Source organism: Helianthus annuus, chromosome 13 (genome assembly GCF_002127325.2).
Source record: "Helianthus annuus cultivar XRQ/B chromosome 13, HanXRQr2.0-SUNRISE, whole genome shotgun sequence".
Classification (NCBI taxonomy): domain Eukaryota; kingdom Viridiplantae; phylum Streptophyta; class Magnoliopsida; order Asterales; family Asteraceae; genus Helianthus; species Helianthus annuus.
In genome coordinates this window covers 88361743-88385279 of record NC_035445.2, presented here as the reverse complement: position 1 = coordinate 88385279, position 23537 = coordinate 88361743, and the positions used below count along the sequence as shown (strand labels likewise).

Here is a 23537-nt window from a genome sequence, read left to right as displayed (position 1 = left end):
GATTGTATGGTAAAAATTCAATTTACTTTTCGCTTTGATTTAATCAGAGTTCTTATACATGTTACATTAATTTCTGCTCGATACGTTGAAATGCACGTTTTCATATAGTTAACAAATCATATAACGCTTGGAGTAATTCATCCGATGTCTGCGACATTATTACTAGTTATTGAATTAATTAATCTTTTTTTTGAACGACAAGGAACGACGTGCCAACCACCGTGACACCGGGCGCTGTTGCCAAGGTCGACTACTCGACGGCCACCAACCCCTTGGCTCTCCCCAGATGTGCGGAAACCCGACCTCCACCCGCCCGAAGGCACGACAGTGGAATAATCGGTAAAACCTCGCCTCCCATCCAAGTCGAACCGACGCCAGCCGTATTCGTTATTCACCTGGATACCGCAGAAAATAATGAGAAGAGTGAGAATCGCACTATTCACCTGGATGCTGCAGAAAATAATAAGAAGAGTAAAAATCGAACGTGGGTTACAAGGAACACCAAACATTTCCCCAACCACTCCACCACTACCCCTATGTTTGAATTAAACCATTAATCTATACTATTATAAAAAGGAGAAGTGATGTACACACATGTAATTTTACATGGCGTCCATCATTTTATGCAATATGTACAACTAAATAATGCTTGTTTTGTGAGGGTAAAACTGGAATGAGGATGAAATTTTAAGACACTGGGAGGGTATGATAGTAATTCGACCGACCCATCACACTCACACACCCAAATTTCTTTCCTTCACTGCCCTTGAAAGAAACCTAACAGACTCTCACAATCAAACCAGGAGTGAATACAGCAAATGAAAGGGTGAAACAATTATAGATGAAATTAATTGGATGAGGGAGAGAAAGAGAAGAATACAGAGAGGGGGGAGAAGGCCCAAGGCTCTCCGGCCACAGCGACATCGATGACGACGGCGGATTGAAGCTCGGATTTCCGATGGCAGCGCCCGATACTTGGATGGTGGTCGATCATCCGAAAACACTGGTCGTTGGGCTGATTTGGTGGTGGTTAAAGATCAGGTGATGGATTAACCGAGGGTTGAATGGCACCATCATCCTCTTAAATCGATCAAGCTTGCAACCTGGTAAGACAATCTAAACCTTGTTAAATTGATCAATGTAGTTTTTGTCCGTGGTTGCCAGATTTCATTCGGGAACCCTTGGTGGCGGTGTCGCTGGCATATTTTTGAATTGTAATTTTGTGGAGGTTTGATCTGTCGGTGTTGATTCTATATTGATTTTGAAGTATTATAGAGTACACATTTGAAGAATTAGGGTTCTTACATAGTGTTTTTTAGGCCATAATGCTGAATCTTCCAACATCTGACATGATAGAATCATGCTCCATAGCTGGTCCTGGCTTTATAAACGTTAAGTTATCAACACAATGGATAGCCAAGGTATTTAATTATTATTATTATTATTATATTTATATTTGAAAATTTCTACTTAACATTAAAATTTTGTTTCCTGCAGAGAATCCAGAATATGCTAACAGATGGCATTGACACATGGGCACCAAGGCTCTCTGTCAAAAGGGCGATAGTTGACTTTTCATCACCCAACATTGCAAAGGAAATGCATGTAGGTCATTTGAGGTCAACTATCATTGGAGACACGATAGCCCGTATGCTTGAGTATTCTAAAGTTGATGTGCTTCGCAGAAACCATGTTGGGGATTGGGGCACTCAGGTACATGCTTCTTTAGTGAATTTTTTTTATTATTATAAATCTTGGGAATTAATTAAGAAGCATGTGTAAATAAATAATGCAGTTTGGAATGTTGATTGAGTTTCTCTTTGAGAAGTTCCAGATGGGGAGGTTACTGATCAGGATATTGGAGAACTAGAGGTGAGCATAGTTACTCTTAATTTCATATACACCACTTGTGGAATCTCATTGTCATGTGAATGCTTCTAATTACATACATTCTCAATTGGTAGTTGTTCTATAAGGTATCAAAACAGAGATTTGATGGTGATGATGAATTCAAAAAGAGAGCCCAAAAGGCAAGCTTTTATAATCCCTACATTCCTCTGGATCTAAAGGAGCTCAATGATAAGGGTTTGATTAAGGATGACGAAGGCCCTAAGGTGATAAAAATTATTGAAGGAAAAAAGGCACTTCCTCTTGTAGCTACGGAGAAAGATGGTCATTACAGCTATGCTTCAATAGATCTTGCAGCTCTGTGGTTAGTTTCGTAAATACTTATATCTTTACTTGCCAGGGTAGATTTGTTTGAATGATTTACTTATTTGTTAATTTATTTTTTTGTCAATAACTATATGAAGGTCTCGGCTTCCTGAGGAAGAAGTCAAGTGGATAATATTCGTCACTCTCCAGGTGATTTTTACAGTCTTATGGCCCACAAAACCATCGCAATCAACATCCGCATTATTCAGTCTATGAATGAAAATCCACTACTTCTATATAACTGAATTGTCTGGTCATCTTTTTCTTATATGTAAAATAATGAATAATAATTTAGAGTGGCACGGAAGAAAAGTACCAGAAGGCATGGGCACAAATCTGAGAAATAAATCGAAAGGGTTCAAAGATAGTATACCAGCATCAGGGGGTTCACTTGGTATATTCTTTTTCTTTCTCTTGATATAAAGTAGGAGTTTATGTGTTGTGAGTTTAATTCTGTTGCTTTCAGGGTGAAAGCCTTAATAATACCTACATTCCTTTCGCTCTAGAGGAGCTCGATGATAAGGGTTTGATTGAAGATGACAAAGACACTAAGGTGATAAAAATTATTGAAGGAAATAAGGTGCCTCCTCTTTTAGTTACGAAGACAGATGGTGGTGACAACTATGCTTCAACAGAACTTGCAGCTCTCTGGTTGGTTTTCTTAAATACTTATTTGTTAGGATAGATTTGTTTGAATATTTTTTTTTTGTGTTGCTATATGCAGGTATCGGCTTAATGAGGAAAAAGCCGAGTGGATAATATACGTCACTGATGTTGGTCAGAGAGAGCATTTTAAAAAGATCTTCGCTGTAAGTCAGCAGCTTCACACAACATAACAATCAAGAAAAAATGATGAAATTTAATACTTTTTTTTTTTCAGGCTGCTAAAAGTGCAGGGTGGCTTCCAGCTGATGAAAGCAAATACCCTAAAACAAGTCATGTAGGGTTTGGTCTTGTTCTTGGTGACAATGGAAAGAGATTTAGAACTCGTAGTATGAAGTGGTAAAGTTGGTTGATTTACTCGATGAAGCTAAAACTCGTTGTAAAGCAGCTCTTGTGGAACGAGGTATAACCATAAATTGGTTTATTCATGTGAAGTCAGTCAAGAAACTGATAAAGTTTGTTAATTTTAACTTCATTAGGTAAGGTGGCTGAGTGGCCTGCTGAGGAGCTTGAGCAGACGGCTGAAGCAGTTGGATATGGTGCTGTTAAGTAAGTGTGTCATGCAGGGGTAAAATGGTAAAAACGACTGATGGTATTACGGAGATCTGCAGGATCAACTGGTTAGGCCGCAATGCTGTTTGTTTGTTCATTCAGGTTCTCTTATTCCGGGTATGTGATTTCCGTACTTCATATCCGAGTTTGGCTTCCATTATTTGGCTCCGGCTTTGTTGCATTGATCTTGGTGTCTCCGAGTCAGTTTACCGAGTTTGTTATTCTCGCAATTTTTAAATTAATGGACTGAAATAGTGATTTTTGACAAACCGCCGGGACAAAAACAGTAATTAACTCTTAAAAATAAAAACACTAACGAACTATTGAAAACAAATGAACATAAACGAACATGTTACTGAACGTTCACGAACATAAATGAATGAACGCGACCTCTGTTCATGTTCGTTCATTTAACTAAACAAATGAAATTTCTTGTTCGTGCTCGTTCATTTACTAAACGAACGAACACAAACGTTCTTCCCATCGAACGGTGCACGAACCCTGCGCTGAATGTTCGGTCCGTTTGCAGCCCTACTAAACTGTACTTTTAAGTGTTTTAGAACCTTTTTATGGAAAGAAATGGTTACTTTTCTACTTTTTTTTACATATCTTTATATTTATGTATTTTCTAGGAATACCTTATACTCAACAATCGTATAAAGTGAGTGAATCATTTCCGTATAAATGGATCAGTAAAAAATGGAAAGAAGGGTTTCACGTCACTTCAATGACTACAACTGGCTGTCGTTGGGGTGTCGTGATGTCAAGAAACGCAGGATTTTCCGACCAGGTAATATTACGTTATTTCACCAGGTAATATTACAGGTAATATTACGTTCTTTCGTTGAGCCTCTAAAAGTTATAACAGAATGTTAAATCCGCAAATTTGAATGTACATCGTTAATATTTTGGCAATTAACAACAGGTTGTAGAACTTGATTTTCTTTACCCAAGTGAAGGAATACATCGTAGATGGGAGAGTGGGTACAGGATACCATCTATGGCTGCCACACCTGATCAAGCAGCGTTCATTTTGAGTTTCCCGAGGCGTAAAATAATGGACGAGACACAAGAAACCTTGAGAACATCCGCCTTCCCGAGTACCCATGTGAAGGTAGAACCGTAATAGTAAAACCCGTAATTGCTGGGATTTTTTTTTTGAACTTTTTTATGAATATTTTTGTTTGTATGTTCATTCTACAGGAAAAATGGTCAAAGAACCATTATATTGCATCTTGTGTTATGGTTGAACCGTATGTTGACTGATGCTGGTAACAGATGCTACATTGTACATTTTACTGAAAACCCCACTGGAGTTGAATACATTTGGGGGTTTTATAAACTGGGATTCCGTGTGAACGGAAAATTTTGGCGTAGCGTAAAGATGGCCGTGCTCTATTACTATGTAAGATCATAATAGAGTTGATAAAGATAAGAAAGAAACCAAAAAAAAAGAGAGTATAACTATAAAGAGAAATGTGTGTCAAATATGAATTTAAGTTAGGGTGTAGATGAACAGAAGATTTGGTTTGTCATCAGGTCTACTGTGTACCCTTCCAAGATTTTATCAATTGCCAAAATGAAATTTTTATTAAACTTTGAATATTGGTTGTTTGTCACAAGTTAGGGTGCAGGCGAAAGAGTTGGTCTCAGTCTTCTCGGTAGGGGTGTTTCTTTAACTGAAACCTGAAAACAGACCCGAAAAAAACTAACATGAACCCGATTATGGTGTTACCCAATTAATAAACTATCAAACTATTACTTTCTACAGTTATTTGACTCAAATCAAATTGAGTTTTTATATAGTTTGTTTTGTAATTAATTATTATTATATAGTTTGTTCTGTAATTAAACCATTCCCCTCCCCCCCCCCTCCCCCCCCCCCCGGCGATTCCACCGACATCCATTTATCAGGGGGTTTTGGCAAATGTACAAGACTCACCACAAATGCTTCTAATGACTATAAATCGCGGGACTAAAAGGTGAGCAGGGTTATGGACTCTTAACAGCGATTGCTGGTACAACGTATTCTTAACACCACCAGTGACTCGCATACCATTCTCAACATGGGTGCAACCTCTAATTCATCTTCTTAACCACATTCCTTGTAAAATACCACCGCCTAAACCAGGATGTCTTGCTTTCAATACAACCATCACAGAAGATGATTACATGGCTGTCTCAGGCCAACTCGGTAATCCAGGTGAGTTATGCGAAACTTTCGTAATACTCCAACAAGCCTTTTAACCATCACCCTCTCAACTTGGTGATATATTCATGCCCGGTATTATCGACTCCGCAGCAACGCGCGGGTCTCCCACTAGTTAATATAGATGTATAAGTTTAGGGGTCTTTTTCATGTGATATATAAAACAAAAAGATTGCCACTTTCGTCTTGTTCCACCCTGACCAAAACATATGTATGAACACCATTCCCACACGCTCTTCACAAACCCAAATCAACCCCTCCAAATTCCCATTTCTTTCCTCTCTAAATCCATCCACCAATAACACCACATGCATGTATCCCACCATTAACCAAAACCCATCAAATCCACCATCATGATGGACATTAACGACCACCCAATCCTCAACAAACTAATCGCCACCGTCAAAAAACCATCATGGGCTTTTCCCCTCCTTCTCTTCACCCTCTTCATCATCCTAAGCCTCCAAATCACCAAAAACGAATCCGGGTTCTCAACCCGACCCGTTTCCCATACGGGTTTTCAGTTTGAGCTATCCGGGTCGGGTACGTGTGACGGGTCGGTGCCGGTGCGGGCGGTGAAGAGGTCGATTGTGGAGTTTGGTGGGGTCGGTGACGGAGTGACGTCCAATACGGCGGCGTTTAGGGCGGCGATGAGGTGGATGAAGGAGTTTGAAGGGAGGGGTGGGGCCCAGTTGATTGTTCCTAAGGGGCAATGGGTTACTGGTAGTTTTAATGTTGTGAGTGATTCTACTTTGTTTCTTGAAGAAGGTGCTCTTGTCATGGGCTCTCAGGTAATTTCACATGTTTTCATGTTTTATGTTTAGAAGAATCGCTAAGCGATAGTCGGTCGGTGGCACATTTTTAGTTATATATAAAAATGTAGTTTTTTAAGGCAGACATGTTTTAACCTCTCGTTGGCCCAATTTTTTAAGTAATTGACTGAAATTTATAAGGTTTGGTCGAAATTTAGCCGGGATCTGGTCAAAATTGGCCAGAATAGGACCGTCATTGACCGCTGTCAATTAATCGGTTAACCTCCGATTAGTGATTAATCGACGACTAATCGGAGGCTGGTTGGGATTTTTACAACCATGGTTTTATCATAATGGGTTTCGGTCGGTGGGTTTTCTCTGGAACAGGTGACGTCTCGAGTCACCAACTGCAATGGTGTGGGTGGCCGGGCTTTGTTGAACGTTAAAAAAGAGTAGTTGGGTTTTGGTTTTCTGACAATTGTAAAAAGTCAAAGTTTTGACTTTTAATGGGTCTTAAGATAGGTGTGTAAAGGATAGAATTGAATGCTTATGTGACAGTTTGATTAGGATATGAGTTATATCCACATGTTAGTGACTGATCATACAGGTTAGTTTGTTTGATTTTGAGCCAAGTATTTCATGGTTCTTTGGTTTAAAACTTAAATGTTGACTTTGAGAGTCAAAGTTGGTGATATTTCTTTAAAAATCGAACTGTCAGAAAGGTCAAAAAGGGGTAACTTTTTGTATCAAATTTGGTTGAGTAATTGAATTTGGTTAAATTATGTGGTTGCCAAATAAATGAATTAGCTAGGGGATGTAAAGACTATTAATTTTAACAATTTTTAGAAGAAAGGGTAAAATTACCTATTTCTCCTCACTTTTTTTATGAAAAAGCTTTGTTGGTATTCATTTTGAGCAACATAAGTTTGCTCTAATCTGGAAATTAATTTTAACAATTTTTAGAAGAAAGGTGTTTTTGACATTTGACCAATGGTCAAAGTCAAACAACTACCGAATCCGTTATTGCAAGCGTAGTTTTGTTGTTCAAGAAATCGATATAAATTTGAATTTTTCGTTTGAATTTTAGGATCCGAAAGAATGGCCTATAATCGAGCCATTACCATCTTACGGAAGAGGAAGAGAAAGATTGGGAGGGAGACATATAAGCTTGATTCATGGTGATGGTCTCACAAATGTTGTCATTACAGGTACACCATCATTTTTCACTTTTTTTTCGGTCTTCACATCAAAGGCGCTTTTCAGTTTTCACTAGTAAAAGGAACTAGAATAGTGACTTGTTACGCGTTTAAAGGTTAAAATTTGATGAAGTAGCATTCCATATATGCATTAGTGCTTACATGGAATTTTTTTAGGTAAAATTACAAGTTTTGTCCTTTATCTTTATACCACTTTTTAGACGGTGTCCTTTTTAGCAAAAGTTGACAGGTGGTGTCCTTTACTAGGTATTTTGTTGCAAGTTTAGTCCTTTACACCCAACCCAGTTAAAAAACCCTGTTAATCGTTGACAGGCGGTGTCCTTTACTAGGTATTTTGTTGCAAGTTTAGTCCTTTACCTAGGTATTTTGTTGCAAGTTTAGTCCTTTACACCCAACAATTAACAGGGTTTTTTAACTGGGTTGGGTGTAAAAGACTAAACTTGCAACAAAATACATAGTAAAGGACACCGCCTGTCAACATTCATTAAAAAGGACACCACCTGAAAAGTGGTATAAAGATAAAGGACAAAACTTGTAATTTTTCCATTTTCTATTATATAACAAAGCGATAAAAGATGAATTCGGTAGTGTTTCACTTCAAGAGTTCACATGACATCCACATACGTAATATGGAAAAATTTGGTTTCGGAATTTTTTTTACGCAAAAATAAGAAAGTACGTTGGTTTTCGTTATTAATCCAACAAATAATGCTTGTTTTAATATTTATAATTGTGACGACGAATAATTTGATTTGTAAATAAAAACATACCGCGGATCATATTACCAATTGTTGTCATTATCACTTGTTTGTCTCTTTAATTATTCAAATACTAATAATGTCCGGTGGGAAATCATTACCTTTAGCATCATAATATAAAAGAGAATCAAGACTATATGCCTTTTGGGCCAAACTATTCTTCTTATTCGCCACACACTCCAAAGGGGAATCATACCTATAATTGTGATGCTTTCTTGTAATATTATATTACTAAATAAGTTCTTTAAATAAGATCCTCTTGTTATCCATGTACCATGTAACTCAAATGGGTTGGCTAATTTGGGTTAGTGTTTTTTTTGTTGTTTGATTATTGGAATAATCCCATGTTCATGATACAATGGTTACAGTCTGTCCTGCAGTCAAAGGAATCATTTTTTTATCCGAAAAATGGCATGATATATTGAAAAAAATTGAAATAGTATTGTTTTACTAAAATCATCGAAACGTTTTTTATAGCTACAGAGTAAAATGATGTTTTCGTTCCTGAGGTTTGACCAGTTTTGCGACTTTCGTCCAAAGGTTTGTCTTTCCGCATCTGGATCCAAAAGGTTTGAAATTTTATCATTTCCATCCAGCCTCGTTAACTTCATCCATTTTTCTCCGTTAAGTCAGGGGTGTTTCAGTCTTTTTTGTTAACGTAAAGGACAATTTGGTTTTTTTCACTTTATGTACAAGCATTTAGCATAATGTACAAGCATTCAAAATACACTTAACGGAGAAAAAAGACGAAAATACCCCTGACTTAACGGAGAAAATGGATGGAGTTAACGAACCAGATGAAAATAGCAATATTTCAAATCTTTTGGATCCAGATGCGGAAAAACAAACCTTTGGACGAAAGTCGCAAAACTGTACAAACCTTTGGGACGGAAAGAAAGTTGGTTAAACTATTCCTTTCCCTTTTATTTAAAAGAACTTTAACTCACCCACTCAAATTTGCATCATTGGCATTCATCCAACAATCCAAAAAGTCAAGATGTTGACTTTTTTTGCACTTATGGGTTACTATCATGATGTTGAAGGATAAAAAATTGGAGGTGAATAACATTACATAGTTTCTAACCAAGTTTGTTTTTTTTTTTTTTTTTTTTTTTTTTTTTTTTTTTTTTAAATCAGGGCAAAACGGAACAATCGATGGGCGCGGCAAGATGTGGTGGGACCTATGGTGGAATAGGACATTGGAACACACTAGAGGCCACCTTGTTGAAATCATGAACTCAAAGAATATACTCATTTCCAACCTTACATTTCGCAATTCTCCATTTTGGACCATCCACCCTGTTTACTGCAGGTTTGATCTTCTATTCTTGTTCTTTTTTTATTTGACTACTGAAAGTCAAAGCTAGCATCGTTTACGTTCAAGATTTATATCATATTTTCCGTTTATTCTTTTTAGAACTTATGTTTTGGGTACTCATAGACAAGCCGTTCAAACCCAATCGAGTTGGCCGATTAAGCTAGTTGCCAATTAGACCTGTTTATTGAAAAGTACACTACGTGAATTTTTACTTTTTTAAAAAATAAATAAAATTAGGAGGCTAGAATCCATCATTTCTTCTTTTTGGTACGTAAAACATACAACTGTGTTATAGACGAGATATAAAGTAGTTAAATGAGTTGTATTCATGTTTAATACTTGTGTCATTCGCGTCGTCAGAGACCTGTCAAACAGGATAAGACAAGATTTGTCAGCCGTTAGCCCGAGACCCTTTACATTTATGTAGTTTTATTATATTAATGAATCGTTTTATGATTTTTAAAACATAAAAACAATTTTTAAAATGATAGTTAGCAATTTGACCCAGAAATATTATTAACACCGTCTTAACCGGAACGTGAAAGCCTTTTTAAAAAGGTGTACTTTTTATTTATATCTATCAAAGTAGTATCACATCATCACAAGTTCACAACCCATACTTTTAAAGACCTCACAAAACAAAATTTATGCTACTTTTTTTTACCATTTAAAGTTATTCAACATACTATGAATCACGTTGAGACAATTAATAAAAAAGAAAAGCAGTGATAAGGCACTAGGAAAAGTGTGATGCTAATTAATATTTTTAACTCCATATGGGCCCATCATGCTACTTTGTCCATTTTATCACTGGTCCAGATTTGGATCCATATTCCATATGTACATTTTTTTTAATAAATTAACATTTATTTAGGTAAATTTTCATTCTCTTAGCTCATTCTTGTTTCCATTTTGTGGGCCGCATCCGGATTTATCGTCTTAGGATGTCGGATGTCGTAGCACCTAAAGGCACAAACATTGAATACTAATAGCGATGAATCTTGAAACACAGCGCGAGCATATGCACATGATTCTTCACATGTTCTATGTGATGAACACCAAGTTGCACATGATTTTGTTTTATTTTAATGGCCATAATGAGGGTAATGTGAGATGCAAGCTTCCACCATTAATACATACGTTATAAGATAAAAAAAAATATATATATAATAATATATATACTTTTGTTTTCCATCACAAACTCGCACGCACACACGAGAAAGATCTGAAAAGAAAATGTTTATGGACAACTTTGCCTTTGATAATGGTAGATTTACTATAAGAAAATGAAGAGAAAATTACGAAAATAATCATCTTTTTGGTTATTTTATACCTATATTCTCATGTCAAAAGCAGATGACTCGTTTAGAAGTGTATTACTTTCTATGTAGTTAATATCGGTGATATCGGTTCCCTAGTAAAATATCAATCTCAAATATCGGTCAAAATATCGGTACCAATATTCTATGCAGTTAATATCGGTGATGCCGGTCCCCTAGTAAAATATCGGTCTCAAATATCGGTCAAAATATCAGTACCAATATCATAGGCGATATTGACAGATGTATCACCGATATTTGACCGATATAACATATATCACTGAATTATTAGTGTTAAATTGTTATATATAAAAATTCTTCATGATATTAAAATCACCGATATCTCACCGAGATAACCTATATCTCAAATATCAGTCATTGACCGATATCCGATATTTTACTGCATTAACTGCATAGATTACTTTTACTTGTGGGATAGACTAATGTGATACACGACAACATATCGCATATAAATTCACATATGTACTATTACTATTACTATTATTATTATTTAGGGTTTGTACAACTAAAGTAGATACGCGACCATCTTTTCGCTATATGCGTTAAATTTATTTTGACAAAATTAATATAACACACTCAGTAAAACTAAAATGGCTACTTTCATGACTTTCTTATATTCATATAGATTTTTGTTTCTACTCTACAACTAAATGACCTTATTTAATTATTATTCCAGTAATGTTGTAATAAAAGACATGACAATATTGGCTCCGCTAAACGCTCCGAATACTGATGGCATAGACCCAGGTAATGTCTTTTCTAGAATTCCCTTTCTACCCTTGAAAACTTGTCTAGATTTATATTTTGAAAACAACTGATTCCATACCGTTATACAGATTCATGTACAAACGTATGTATCGAAGATTGTTACATAGAGAGCGGGGATGATCTTGTAGCCGTAAAAAGCGGGTGGGACCAATACGGGACATCCATGGCCCGCCCGAGCTCCAACATTATCATCAGACGAGTATCGGGAACAACCCCGACATGTTCAGGAGTCGGGATCGGTAGTGAAATGTCAGGCGGTGTTTCAAACATCCGAGTGGAAAATCTTCACATCCGAAACTCGGCAGCCGGTGTTCGAATAAAAACCGACATAGGTAGAGGGGGGTATATTGAAAATATCACAATTACAAACATTACAATGGAGAATGTTAAGGTGCCCCTAAGGTTTAGCCGAGGTGCCGATGACCACCCTGATGACGGGTGGGACCCGAAAGCCCTACCGAAGATTAAGGGTATATTTATAAGTAATGTAGTTAGTTATAACTCGAGAAAAGCGCCTATGCTGCTAGGGATGGAGGGTGCGCCTTTTGAAGGAATATGTATGAAAAATGTTAGTTTGCTTGGTTTACCGCCAACGGCGCGATGGAACTGTGAACACATATCGGGATTCGTTAATGGTGTTTTGCCGGCACCGTGTTCGTTGTTGCAAAGAAACGCGTCGGTCACTTGTGCATAGGGGATTGATACGGAGTTGATCCATGAGCTGGCAGACTCGTATTTGGAACAACGGGACATAGACAAACGGGGCTAGAAAAGGTTGACTTAAAATGGGCATAACTTGGACTGTGTCTGGTGTTATGTGGCCCATAAGTAATGGACAGAAACGTTTCAACGGGATGGATCATGTGGCAAACACCATAGGCGATTAGTCCCAACATTTGGACCCAAATTTCATAGTCAAAGATTTTCCCCCAATTATTTGAGTTTTAATTCTTTTTTTTTCATGGAAAAAACGTGTGAATATTTGTTTTGGGCAATTCACATGTTTCTTTAGGAAGTCAATTCATAATTTTACAGTAAATTTCTATTTTTTAAACTCAGCTCAATGTGTATATTTGGATGTACCTTACAAAAAAAAAGGTTTATTGGTTTAATTAATCAATAATATTTTCTTTATTAGTTTTTTTAAAAAAAGCACATTAGTTTCTACACATGCTTAAAAATCAATTAAAAGTTTCAAATTTACAACAGCAAAAACTAGTGTTGTGTGTTACGAAAACCATAAAAATGAATGCGGATATAGGTTTCAATAATACTTATACTGGTATTGACGTTGTTCAATTTATATTGATTTTGTTCATCACGGTACCATTACGACATTGGCACTTAATATAGCCTACTATAATAATAATAAAAAAAAACTCTATTTCGAACACAATACCGTTTTCAACAAAATTTATACCGGAACAACAAGAATAAAATCAAGCAGCACTAGCTATGTACTTAATAAAAGTACTAACGAAGCAAATTATAGGAGAAAAACCAAATTAGTAAAAAAAATAAACGGGTTAAAAGCGTATATCATATTAGTATAAGAAGGTAAGAATGAAAAGAATAAATAATAAAAGTACTAACGAAGCAAATTATAGGAGAAAAACCAAATTAGTAAAAAAATAAACGGGTTAAAAGCGTATATCATATATAGTATAAGAAGGTAAGAATGAAAAGAATAAAAAAAAAAGTCATTGTTTAATAGAGTTTACTAAAAGGCTTGTAATCTAGTGCTTAGCGGTAACATAGTTCATTAGGGTTTTTATTTTTAATTTCATTTAAATACTTTAAAGTTCCCACTAATAAAACATTAAACAAATATCAATGTATTTATATTATTCTTAAATTTTATATGTTCATTTGTGTTCGTTCTTATTCATGAATGTTGTTTGTATTCCTTTGTATTTATGAACGTTCATTTGTGTTCATGAACGTTTGTTTGTGTCCATGAATGTATGTTTGTATTCGTTATCTAAAATTAACAAACGAATACGAACACAACACGTTCATTTCCTTAATAAACGAACACGGACAAAAAATCTCGTTCGGTAAATGTCATGAACAAGACAGACACATTTATTTCTTTAACAAATTAACACAGTTCGTTCTGTTTATTTGCAACCGTACTTAGTTAGACTTGTTTAGCTTATGATCGTGAATTTACACTTCTAACATTACGCAAAAAAAGTTATTTTTTATAAATATCACATCAAGTATATATTCACAAGAAGTAATAAAGTAAACATGTTGGTCATGGTCTTTATAATATTCTGTTATTTGCCAATAAATTGCACATAGTGTGCCAACAAATAGTTTGCGCTGTAACCCATGTGAAATCGGTGACTTACACGAAGCTCTTTCGCATTTGAACAACCATTATTTCTTTACATTTAATAGCACAAATACGTGATCAATTATCATGCATGAACAACTTCAATTAAAACAGGGGCAGACCTATTAACAAACTATGGGAGCAACTGCTTCGAGAAAAAGAATCATTTTAACATTTCTTATACGCTAAAATCATGATCATCTACATAAAAGTTTGGTTAAGCCTCTAATCATCCCCTACTAAAAAAAGAAAATGAATTAGAATAACCAAGAAGTATGGGGTAGGGTTCATACGAGAACCACCTTTATTGTGAGAACCGCGAGAACCAATGTGAACACAACAAAATAAAGCTACTACACCACCCAAAACATAAAAAAACCTACCCCCCCCCCCCCCAAAAAAAAAAAAAAAAAACTAAATGCTAAAAACTAAACCATAAATCTAAAACCCCAAAAAGAGCCGGCCAAACCCCCGCCCCACCATACCCCACGTTCTAACTTAAGAAGTTAATCTGTGAGCCGTATCACATTTAATTACACAATTTAACCATCATGTAATTCAGTCGAAAAATAAATGAATAGTTAACAATGAATTGTCAAATGAATGAAAACCAGGCTCATGGTGTGTTTTGTTGGTGAAAGTGGACTACTGGGCTGTACCAAAAAAAGAGAACATTTAAAAGCCCACGAAGGAAATTAACACCAATACAAGTATACAACATTGGCCATTGAGCCGACGAAAACCCAAGAAAATTTAAAATCTTAAAACATTAACTTTACAAAACAATCTTTTAAAAGTTTAATATTTTAATTGTTTTTAACCAAACACCGTCGATTCCCTTATTATATTTTATATTTTGTCATATTTCCATATTGCTTAGTAGCTGTAAAAAAATTAAAATAAAATTTGTCTTTACGTTTGAAATTACCTCACTCAATACCTCTTTTCGTTAAACTTAAAATTAAATGTTAGATTTGAGTTTGATACTGGTAAACGAATATTGAGATTAACAATGTAATTCACAAGATTACAATATGTTTTCAAACGATTGACTGTACTACTCAGCCGATCACGTAACAAATTTGTTCGTACAAGATAAAAGGTGGAGTGCGTGATCAATATATTAGTTACAGATGTGATCTATTTATACTAAGTACGAAAGTTCTGTTCAGTGATTGGCTGACATCACCCTGATAGTGACATCTAACATTACTAACATAAAAGATTCCACGGATGTTGCAAACAACTGTGAAATCCTATCATATGTTCTAACTAGTCTAAACACTGATAAGATAAATATTGTTACATTGGGAAACCACTGTCTAAACTATCATCTGTTACTGTTATCCAAACATCTATTCGACTATACAGATGTTTGGTCTTCTTCAACAGACTTTAGCCTTCAACAAATGTTGTTTCTTCTTGAATAGCGGTTCCAAGTCTTGATCAGATGTTTGCTTTATTTTTGAACAATTGTTCTAATTAGGTGTTAAAAAATTCATTATCTTTGGGAAGAGACTGGTTCAATCTTTTGTTTATTTCTTGATCAGTGGATCATGTTTTGGCTTTTGAATATCATCTGTTCTTTTGTAGGTCCAACAATCTCCCCTAGAACAGATGATGCCAAAACAGATGTTTATTAGATCAATTTTTATTCTTCTTCAACATGCTTTTGACTTGTGCTTTAAATTGCCTTTCAAATCTTTTAGACAACATGTCATCAACATCCCTTTCGAGTGGAAGATCTAGTAGATCTTGCAGATCTTCAATCTTTAAGCTCATCACATTGTTCATTGAAGGCTTTTTCACTTCCACATTTGCCTTTACTATTGTCAATTCATAGTTGGCTTTGTCTGAGGACCATTTTTGAATTTTAGAGGTAGCTGGGGTTACTGGGAGTGACGTTATTGGAAGATGTGAGGGAATATGCATTCCCAAGACTTGTCCTAACAGTTCTACTGGATCGGCATCAGGATGCCCATACATTATCACATTTTTAATCCCTTCCTTTATAATATCATCTTCAAATCTTTTTAAATCTTTTGCTAACATATCATTCTGTCTTTTGAGGTGGCTTCTTATCATTGAAGAGACATGTTTTGTAGATGGAAGTTCGGATGTATTGGCCTTAGAATTGATGGGTAAGTCTTCATAGTTTAGCTTTTTGGGGACTGAGGGATCTTTTGCTCTTAAAACTTTTAGTTTCTTGTAAGTATCCCTGATTGTTGGCTCATCCCACCTAGCCATCGATTGCATTGTACCATACTTTGCAGCAATCACCTCCTCTTTCATTCTTCTTAACTTAACCGCCTTTTGACCAACGGGTTTTCTACATGCAGCCTAGTTGGGAAGAGTGGGCTTGATGTCTGGATTGAGCTTTAACATCTCAGTCCTTGTTATTTCTTCTAGAGGGCTTCTGTAGTCTAGCCAGAGAATTGAGCTTTTGAAGCTCTATAAGACTTGTTCTTCATGATAAAATCTAGATAGTCTTCTATTAGTTCCTTTGTAAGGTCATGGTTGCTATCTGGTCCTTGGGAAACCTTTTAACTGGCATATTTAGCAAATTCTTCAAGTATATTCACTTTTGTGAATTTTGCAGACATAATTTGCTAAGCCTCCTTATCACTTTTCCCTTTGCTTTTGTAAGTTGTTATCTTTTCGGCCTATTTGACTTTCAGTTTTAGGTACTCTTATATAGTTTTAGGTTTTTGATATCTTTTTAGTGATGGAAAGGTAAGTTGGCTGATGTCAGTTGTGGAGTAGAAAGATTGTATCTCTTGTAATACATTTTCTAACTCTAGTGGGTCAAGTGGTGTAACACCTCGAAAATTTGTGTTCAATATATAACGACACGTGTCATGAAAGACAAAAGCATTATAAACCCGGATTTAGTTAAAATGTATGGCATGATTTTTTTGAACATGTCGACATGTTAATTTATACCTCTAAACGACTTCATTATGAATCCCAAGACCCTAATATGAATAATAAACATCTAGTATACCTTTAAATCCGGTGATTTCTAACAATAATGGATTCCTATTTTTTCAAGAACGGGATCCTATGAAATAATGCTCGATAAGCCTTCGTTTATGAATTCCAATATAGTTCAAACCAATAATACAACATGATAGGATAGACACAACTGATCAAGCATGGATTAAAGGCCTCATACTGACAATTCCTGGCCCAAAAACATGTTATACAAGTTGCCTGTTCGAAGCTTGAAATGTTAATTTTTTTTGCCTTCTGGTAAAGGCTTACAGACCGTAAAGGTCCTGCCTTACGGTCCGTAATATTAACTCTCAAAGATTACGATATTATTGATTGAATGATAAGAGATTACATAGGGGTCCTATATATAGAACAAGATATTACACTTAAGCACCACAAGAATGAACAATATAAAGATATGGTAAATAACTAATTATATTGTCTATCATCCCCCCGCAAGTTGAGGGCGGGGAACGACCTGCAGCTTGGACCTTAACATAAGAAATCTTTGATACGGTAGAGGTTTGGTAAACACATCGGCTATTTGGTCATGTGTTGAAATAAACTGAACTTGTAATCTCCCTTGAGCAACTTTCTCACGAACAAAATGATAATCACACTCAACGTGCTTTGTGCGAGCATGGAAAACAGGATTCACAGAGAGATACGTAGCACCTAAATTATCACACCACAGTGTCGGTTTGATCTTTGGTTTAATGCCGAGTTCAAATAACAGTGCCTCCAGCCATGTTAGTTCGGCAACAGTATCTGCCAGTGCTTTATATTCAGATTCAGTGGATGAACGAGATACTGTACGTTATTTCCGAGCATTCCATGAAATAAGATTTGAGCCTAAGTATATTGCAAACCCCCCCTCCCCCCCCCCCCCCCCCCCCCGTGGACCGGCGGTCATCTGGACAGCCGGCCCAATCTGCATCAATGTATGCTCGTAACGTAGTGCTCCAGTTAACATCAGTAAAAGCATGAAGTGTAGAACCTGAATCATGACGGATGAAGAGACCAAAGTGAGAAGTACCTTTGAGATAACGCAGGATGCGTTTTACAGTGGACCAATGATTTTCTGTGGGATTCTGCATAAACTGATACACCTTGTTAACAGCAAAAGTAATGTCGGGTCTGGATAAAGATGCATATTGGAGGGCACCCACTACTTGACGATATTTCGTAGGGTCGGTAATGAGTGGGTTGTCCCCAAGTGTGAGAATCTGGGAGGTGCTCATGGGAGAGGGAACAGTTTTGCATTCAGATAAACCTGCTCTATCAATCAGATCAGAGATGTATTTGCGCTGAGAGAGAATCAGGTTCTTGCCATGTTGAATAACTTCAATACCCAGAAAATAGTGCAAAGTTCCCAGATCTTTGACCGCAAAAGAAGTGCCCAATTGTGCAATGACATGATTAATGGCGTCAGCATTATTACATGTAACAATTATATCATCCACATAGACCAAAAGATAAAGTAAAGTACCATGGTCCTGTAGGATGAACAAGGATGGATCTGTTTTTTAGCCAAGAAACCCGAGATTTTGCAAAGTTTTGCTGAGATGTTCAAACCATGCCTGTGGTGCCTGTTTTAGACCATAAAGTGACTTGTGCAGTAAGCAAACATTATCGGGGTTGGATTCGTCAACAAACCCCGGTGGTTGACGTAAGTAAACGGTTTCTTTCAAGTCACCATGAAGAAAGGCGTTTTGAACATCTAGCTGGCGAAGATTCCATTGATTTGTCACTGCAAGAGATAAAAGAACTCGTATTGTTGTCGCTTTGACAACGAGACTAAAAGTTTCCTGGAAATCAATACCAGGTTTCTGATTGAAACCTTTTGCAACAAGTCGAGCCTTGTACCGGGTGACCACACCGTTAGCATCCTTTTTAATCCTGTAAACCCACTTAGAATCAATAACATTAGTATTTTCAACACGAGGAACAAGTGACCATGTCCATTCTGAACGAGAGCTTCAAACTCTTCGGCCATGGCTTGGCGCCATTCCGGATATTTGTTAGCTACGGTAAACGAGGTAGGTTCAGTAAGATTAGAAGGACCAGAAGAGGTAGTATAAGCAGAAGGGTCAAAACGAATGGTAGGCTTAGGATGTTGGTGAAGGTTAGACGGACGAGCACGAGGTGGTGGAGAGGGAGTTGTGGTGTTGGATGATGAGTGAGAATTGTTTGAGGTAAAAGTGATTGAAGGATGTAATGTTTTCTGTATGTATTATTCACAATCAAAGACCCTATATATAGGGCAGAATACATCCATGAAAATAGGAAAAGATATACACCTAATTATACAATGATTATCTCTAAATAATAAACCAATCTATTCCTAAAATATATAAATATTCTCGGCTGCTAAGACACCCCCTCAGTTTGAGCGGGCGGAGGACAGACGCTCAAGCTGGACCGAAATGACTGGAATAGTTCCCGAGATAATCCTTTGGTGAAAATATCCGCATATTGCAAAGCAGAAGGGACATGAAGAACTTTGATATGTCCAAGACGAACCTTCTCTCGAACGAAGTGTATATCTATCTCGATGTGTTTTGTTCGTTGATGTTGAACCGGATTATTGGACAAATAAACTGCTGAAACATTGTCACAAAACACTATAGATGCACGCTGCAATGGAGTATGAAGTTCGAGGAGTAAATTTCGAATCCACGACGTTTCAGCAACTGCATTGGCGACACCTCGATACTCGGCCTCTGCACTGGATCGTGAGACTGTAGGTTGTCTTTTAGCAGACCATGAAATAAGATTGTCACCAAGAAAAACACAATAACCTGATGTAGAACGTCTTGAATCCGGACATCCACCCCAATCCGCATCAGAATAAGCAACTAAATTATGTGAGCCTGACTGAACAATGCATAAACCATAGTCGATGGTGCCTTGTAAATAACGGATTATGCGCTTCATAAACGCAAAGTGAGACTCTCGAGGCTCATGCATAAAGAGGCAAACCTGTTGAACTGCATATGACAAATCTGGCCGAGTGAAGGTTAAGTACTGCAAAGCACCCGCAAGACTGCGATACAAGGTCGGGTCAGAGAACAAAGGACCATCAGTTGCACTAAGCTTAGAAGAGAGATCAACAGGTGTAGCACATGGTTTGCAAGATGACATAGACGCGCGAGCAATTATGTCCTTAGCATACTGGGCCTGAGACAAGAAAATACCGTGTTTCTGCTGAGTAACCTTGATCCCCAAAAAATGATGTAAACGACCTAAATCCGTCATGGCGAACTCTCGTGAGAGTGTGCCAATAATGTCATTCAGTAAACGATCATTAGATGCTGTAAGAACAATATCATCGACATATAACAATAAATAAGCAATATTCGAAGCATCCTGATGATAAACGAAGAGAGACTGGTCACATGTGCTACTACGAAACCCTTTGGATGTGATAAAATTTGCAAAACGGGTATACCAAGCCCGTGGAGCCTGTTTTAGACCATACAATGATTTCTTCAGGCGGCAAACATGATCAGGAAACCGTTTATCATAGAAACCCGGTGGTTGATGCATAAAGACCGTCTCATTTAGTTCCCCGTGTAGAAAAGCATTCTTGACATCAAGTTGATGAATAGACCAGGCCCGTGACACAGCCAAAGACAAAACCGTACGAATAGTGGCAGGTTTGACCACCGGACTAAAAGTTTCATCACAATCCACACCGACCCTTTGAGAATTACCATTAACCACTAACCGTGCTTTATAACGTTCCAATGTCCCATCTGATTTAAATTTGTGCCTAAATAACCACATGCATCGTATAACAGGGTGATTGTGTGGTCGGGGAACAAGTTCCCATGTTTCGTTATCCTGTAAAGCCGAATACTCGGTTTGCATAGCATGTAACCAATTTGGATCAGTTAGAGCTTTGGCATAAGAGGTGGGAACAGGTGAGAGAGGGGTGGTGTGGTTTATGGAGGACAGGTTTGTACGGGATTTGGATCTTGTTGTCATCGGGTGTTGGTTTAAAGTGGAAGTGGTAGGTTGGGTAGTAGAATGGGCCGGGGTAGGAACAGTGTGAGGTAATGGGCCAGGGGATAGGATGGGCTGTGGTATCGGTAACGGACGGGGTCGGCGGGAATAGGTGAACGTGTACGGGGCAGTAACAGGGTGGACCGGGTGGACAGGTAAGTCGGAGATGGGTGTTTGGGCCGGTTGGTTAGGTTGGGCCTGTTGGTTTTGGGGGGACGGTCTATGGAAAGTGAATCCGGGTGGTGTAGGGTCATCCAAAAAATTATAGGATGAGGGTGAGTGAGGAATAGTGTAAGGAAACACATGCTCATCAAACGTCACGTGGCGTGAAATGTGGACCTTGCCTGTAGTAGGGTCAAAGCAACGGTAGCCACGAAAGTCGGGTGGATACCCGAGAAAAATACAGCGCACGGACCTATGGTGTAGTTTATGAGGCTGTGTGGCTGAGGTGTTAGGGTAACAGGCACAGCCGAACACTCGTAAGTGTTCGTAATCCGGGTGACGAAGGTAAAGGGCAAAGGTAGGTGTATAAAAATTAAGCCTTTTGGTTGGTAGGATGTTGTGAAGGTAGGTGGCAGTGTGTAATGCCTCAACCCAAAACGAAGGAGGGAGATTCGCATGAATTAAAAGGGCCCTAATAATGTCATTAAGGCGTCGTATCATGCGTTCCGCCCTACCGTTTTGGGATGATGTTTGGGGGCATGAGAAACGAAAAAGTAAACCGTTTTGATGAGCAAAATTTTTAAATGCTAAATTGTCAAATTCACCCCCTAAGTCACACTGAAAAGTTTTTATTTTACGGTTAAATTGGGTGAAAATTAATTGATGGAATTTGGCAAATGTGGGAAAGGTTTCGGACTTATACTTTAGGGGGTAAACCCACACGAAGTGTGAGAAGTTGTCAATTAGCACCATGTAATACTTATATCCTGTTTTACTTGTGATTGGCGAAGTCCATAAATCACAATGAATAATATCAAAAGGGGCAAAAGTAAACGTATTAGATAAATGAAAAGGCAATCTTTTACTATTCGAAAGTTGACAAGAATTGCAAAGATGACTTTTGTCCTTATTACATTGAAAATTAAAATTGCGATTTAAAATATCTAGAACTTGCGCCCCGGGATGTCCAAGACGATCATGCCATGGTAAGTGGTGGGAAGCAATGAAGGTGGCTTGAGGCGGTAGTTGAGGAGGCGTGAACGTATAGAGAGTCCCGGTGCTATTATGGCGAGAAAGTGTCTTCTTAGTTTTGAGGTCCTTCAAAGAAAAACCAAACGGGTCAAATTCGACAGACACTTGGTTATCACGAGTAAAACGTCTAACGGAAATAAGATTTTTAATTATTTGGGGGCTGTAAAGGATATGTGGGAGAATATAGGTGCGGTTTGGTAAGGGGTGAAAGCCGGTACCTGATCCTTTAATTGGTAAAGTCATGCCGTTACCTACCAAAATATTACGACAAACAGGAAAAGAATCAGGGATGTGGATTTTACCTTTTTCGTTGGTGACATGGGTTTCGGCGCCTGTGTCCATAACATCCGAAGTCCAGCCCGTGTTTGGAGAGTTAACCTGTAGATTGGCCATAGCAGCAGCTAAATCAGTTGGACACATGGGGTTATAGATGGGCTGCTGAAATCCAGATGGGTATGGGCTGAACTGGGCCGAAGGAAAAGCTGAATAGTGGGCCTGTGCATCATGCTGTGGGGCTGCCTGCTTGTTGTTCCATTGTGGTTGCTGAGTAGGATAAGGGCACGGTGGGGTTGTCCACCAAGCCCAGTTTGGGAAAGACGGCGGTGTTCCCTGGTATGAATTCCAAGCCGGCTGCTGCTGTGAGCGGCCCCTGCCACGGCCCCTTCGATTATACGAGCCACCACGTCCCCGACTGCCTCTACGATTGGAAGATGAAGACGAGTAGTCCGGTTGCTGCTGACTGGGTGCTGCGGATGAACCAGCAGGAGGCGTCGGCGATGGTGCAGTAGCAGCCAAGACGGTGTTGTGGGTTCCTTTTTGGGCTTCAATCCTGATAACTTCGTCGTTTAGCATTGCTATGGCCTGGTCCCAATCAACACCCTGCTGATTAATCAAGGAGGCAGTGGTGTTGTATTCGGCCGGAAGACCACGAACCAGCTGAAGAACAAGTCTAGATTCAGAGACGGGCTGATCCACGTCGGCCAATTGGTTAGCCAAATCGGACAGTTGTTCGCAATAATCATCAACCGAGGAACAAGCTGTCAATGTGAGGTTACAAAACCGTGTCTCGAGCGCCGCAGCGCGAGCCTTTTTATTACTCAAGAATTTCTTCTCGAGTTTTAACCAAGCCGCTCGGGCTGCAGTAGTGTCCATAAGTCGTTTTAGAAGATCGTCTGAAACGGTACTGTAGATCCATTGCAAGACCAAGGC

The 23537-nt window shown here is 38.0% G+C and overlaps 1 protein-coding gene and 1 pseudogene across 1 annotated transcript; both read left to right on the top strand.

Moving 5' to 3' along the window:
- Nucleotides 1-1085: 1085 nt before the first annotated feature.
- Nucleotides 1086-4883, top strand: LOC110898574 (annotated as a pseudogene).
- Nucleotides 4884-5388: 505 nt separating this feature from the next.
- LOC110898575 (probable polygalacturonase) lies at nucleotides 5389-12925 on the top strand. Its single transcript, XM_022145372.2, has 5 exons — nucleotides 5389-6429; nucleotides 7478-7598; nucleotides 9503-9677; nucleotides 11700-11770; nucleotides 11860-12925. Exons 1-5 carry the CDS (start codon nucleotides 5992-5994, stop codon nucleotides 12483-12485), a joined length of 1431 nt encoding a protein of 476 aa, XP_022001064.1. The 5' UTR covers nucleotides 5389-5991; the 3' UTR covers nucleotides 12486-12925.
- The last annotated feature ends 10612 nt before the right edge of the window (nucleotides 12926-23537 follow it).

Excerpts from the sequence above, each read along its gene's own strand:
- LOC110898575 (XM_022145372.2), top strand. The coding sequence starts at position 5,992 with ATGATGGACATTAACGACCACCCAATCCTCAACAAACTAATCGCCACC. Across the intron at positions 6,430-7,477 it reads CTCTTGTCATGGGCTCTCAG|GATCCGAAAGAATGGCCTAT; the intron begins GTAATTTCACAT and ends TTTGAATTTTAG. Across the intron at positions 9,678-11,699 it reads ATCCACCCTGTTTACTGCAG|TAATGTTGTAATAAAAGACA; the intron begins GTTTGATCTTCT and ends TTATTATTCCAG.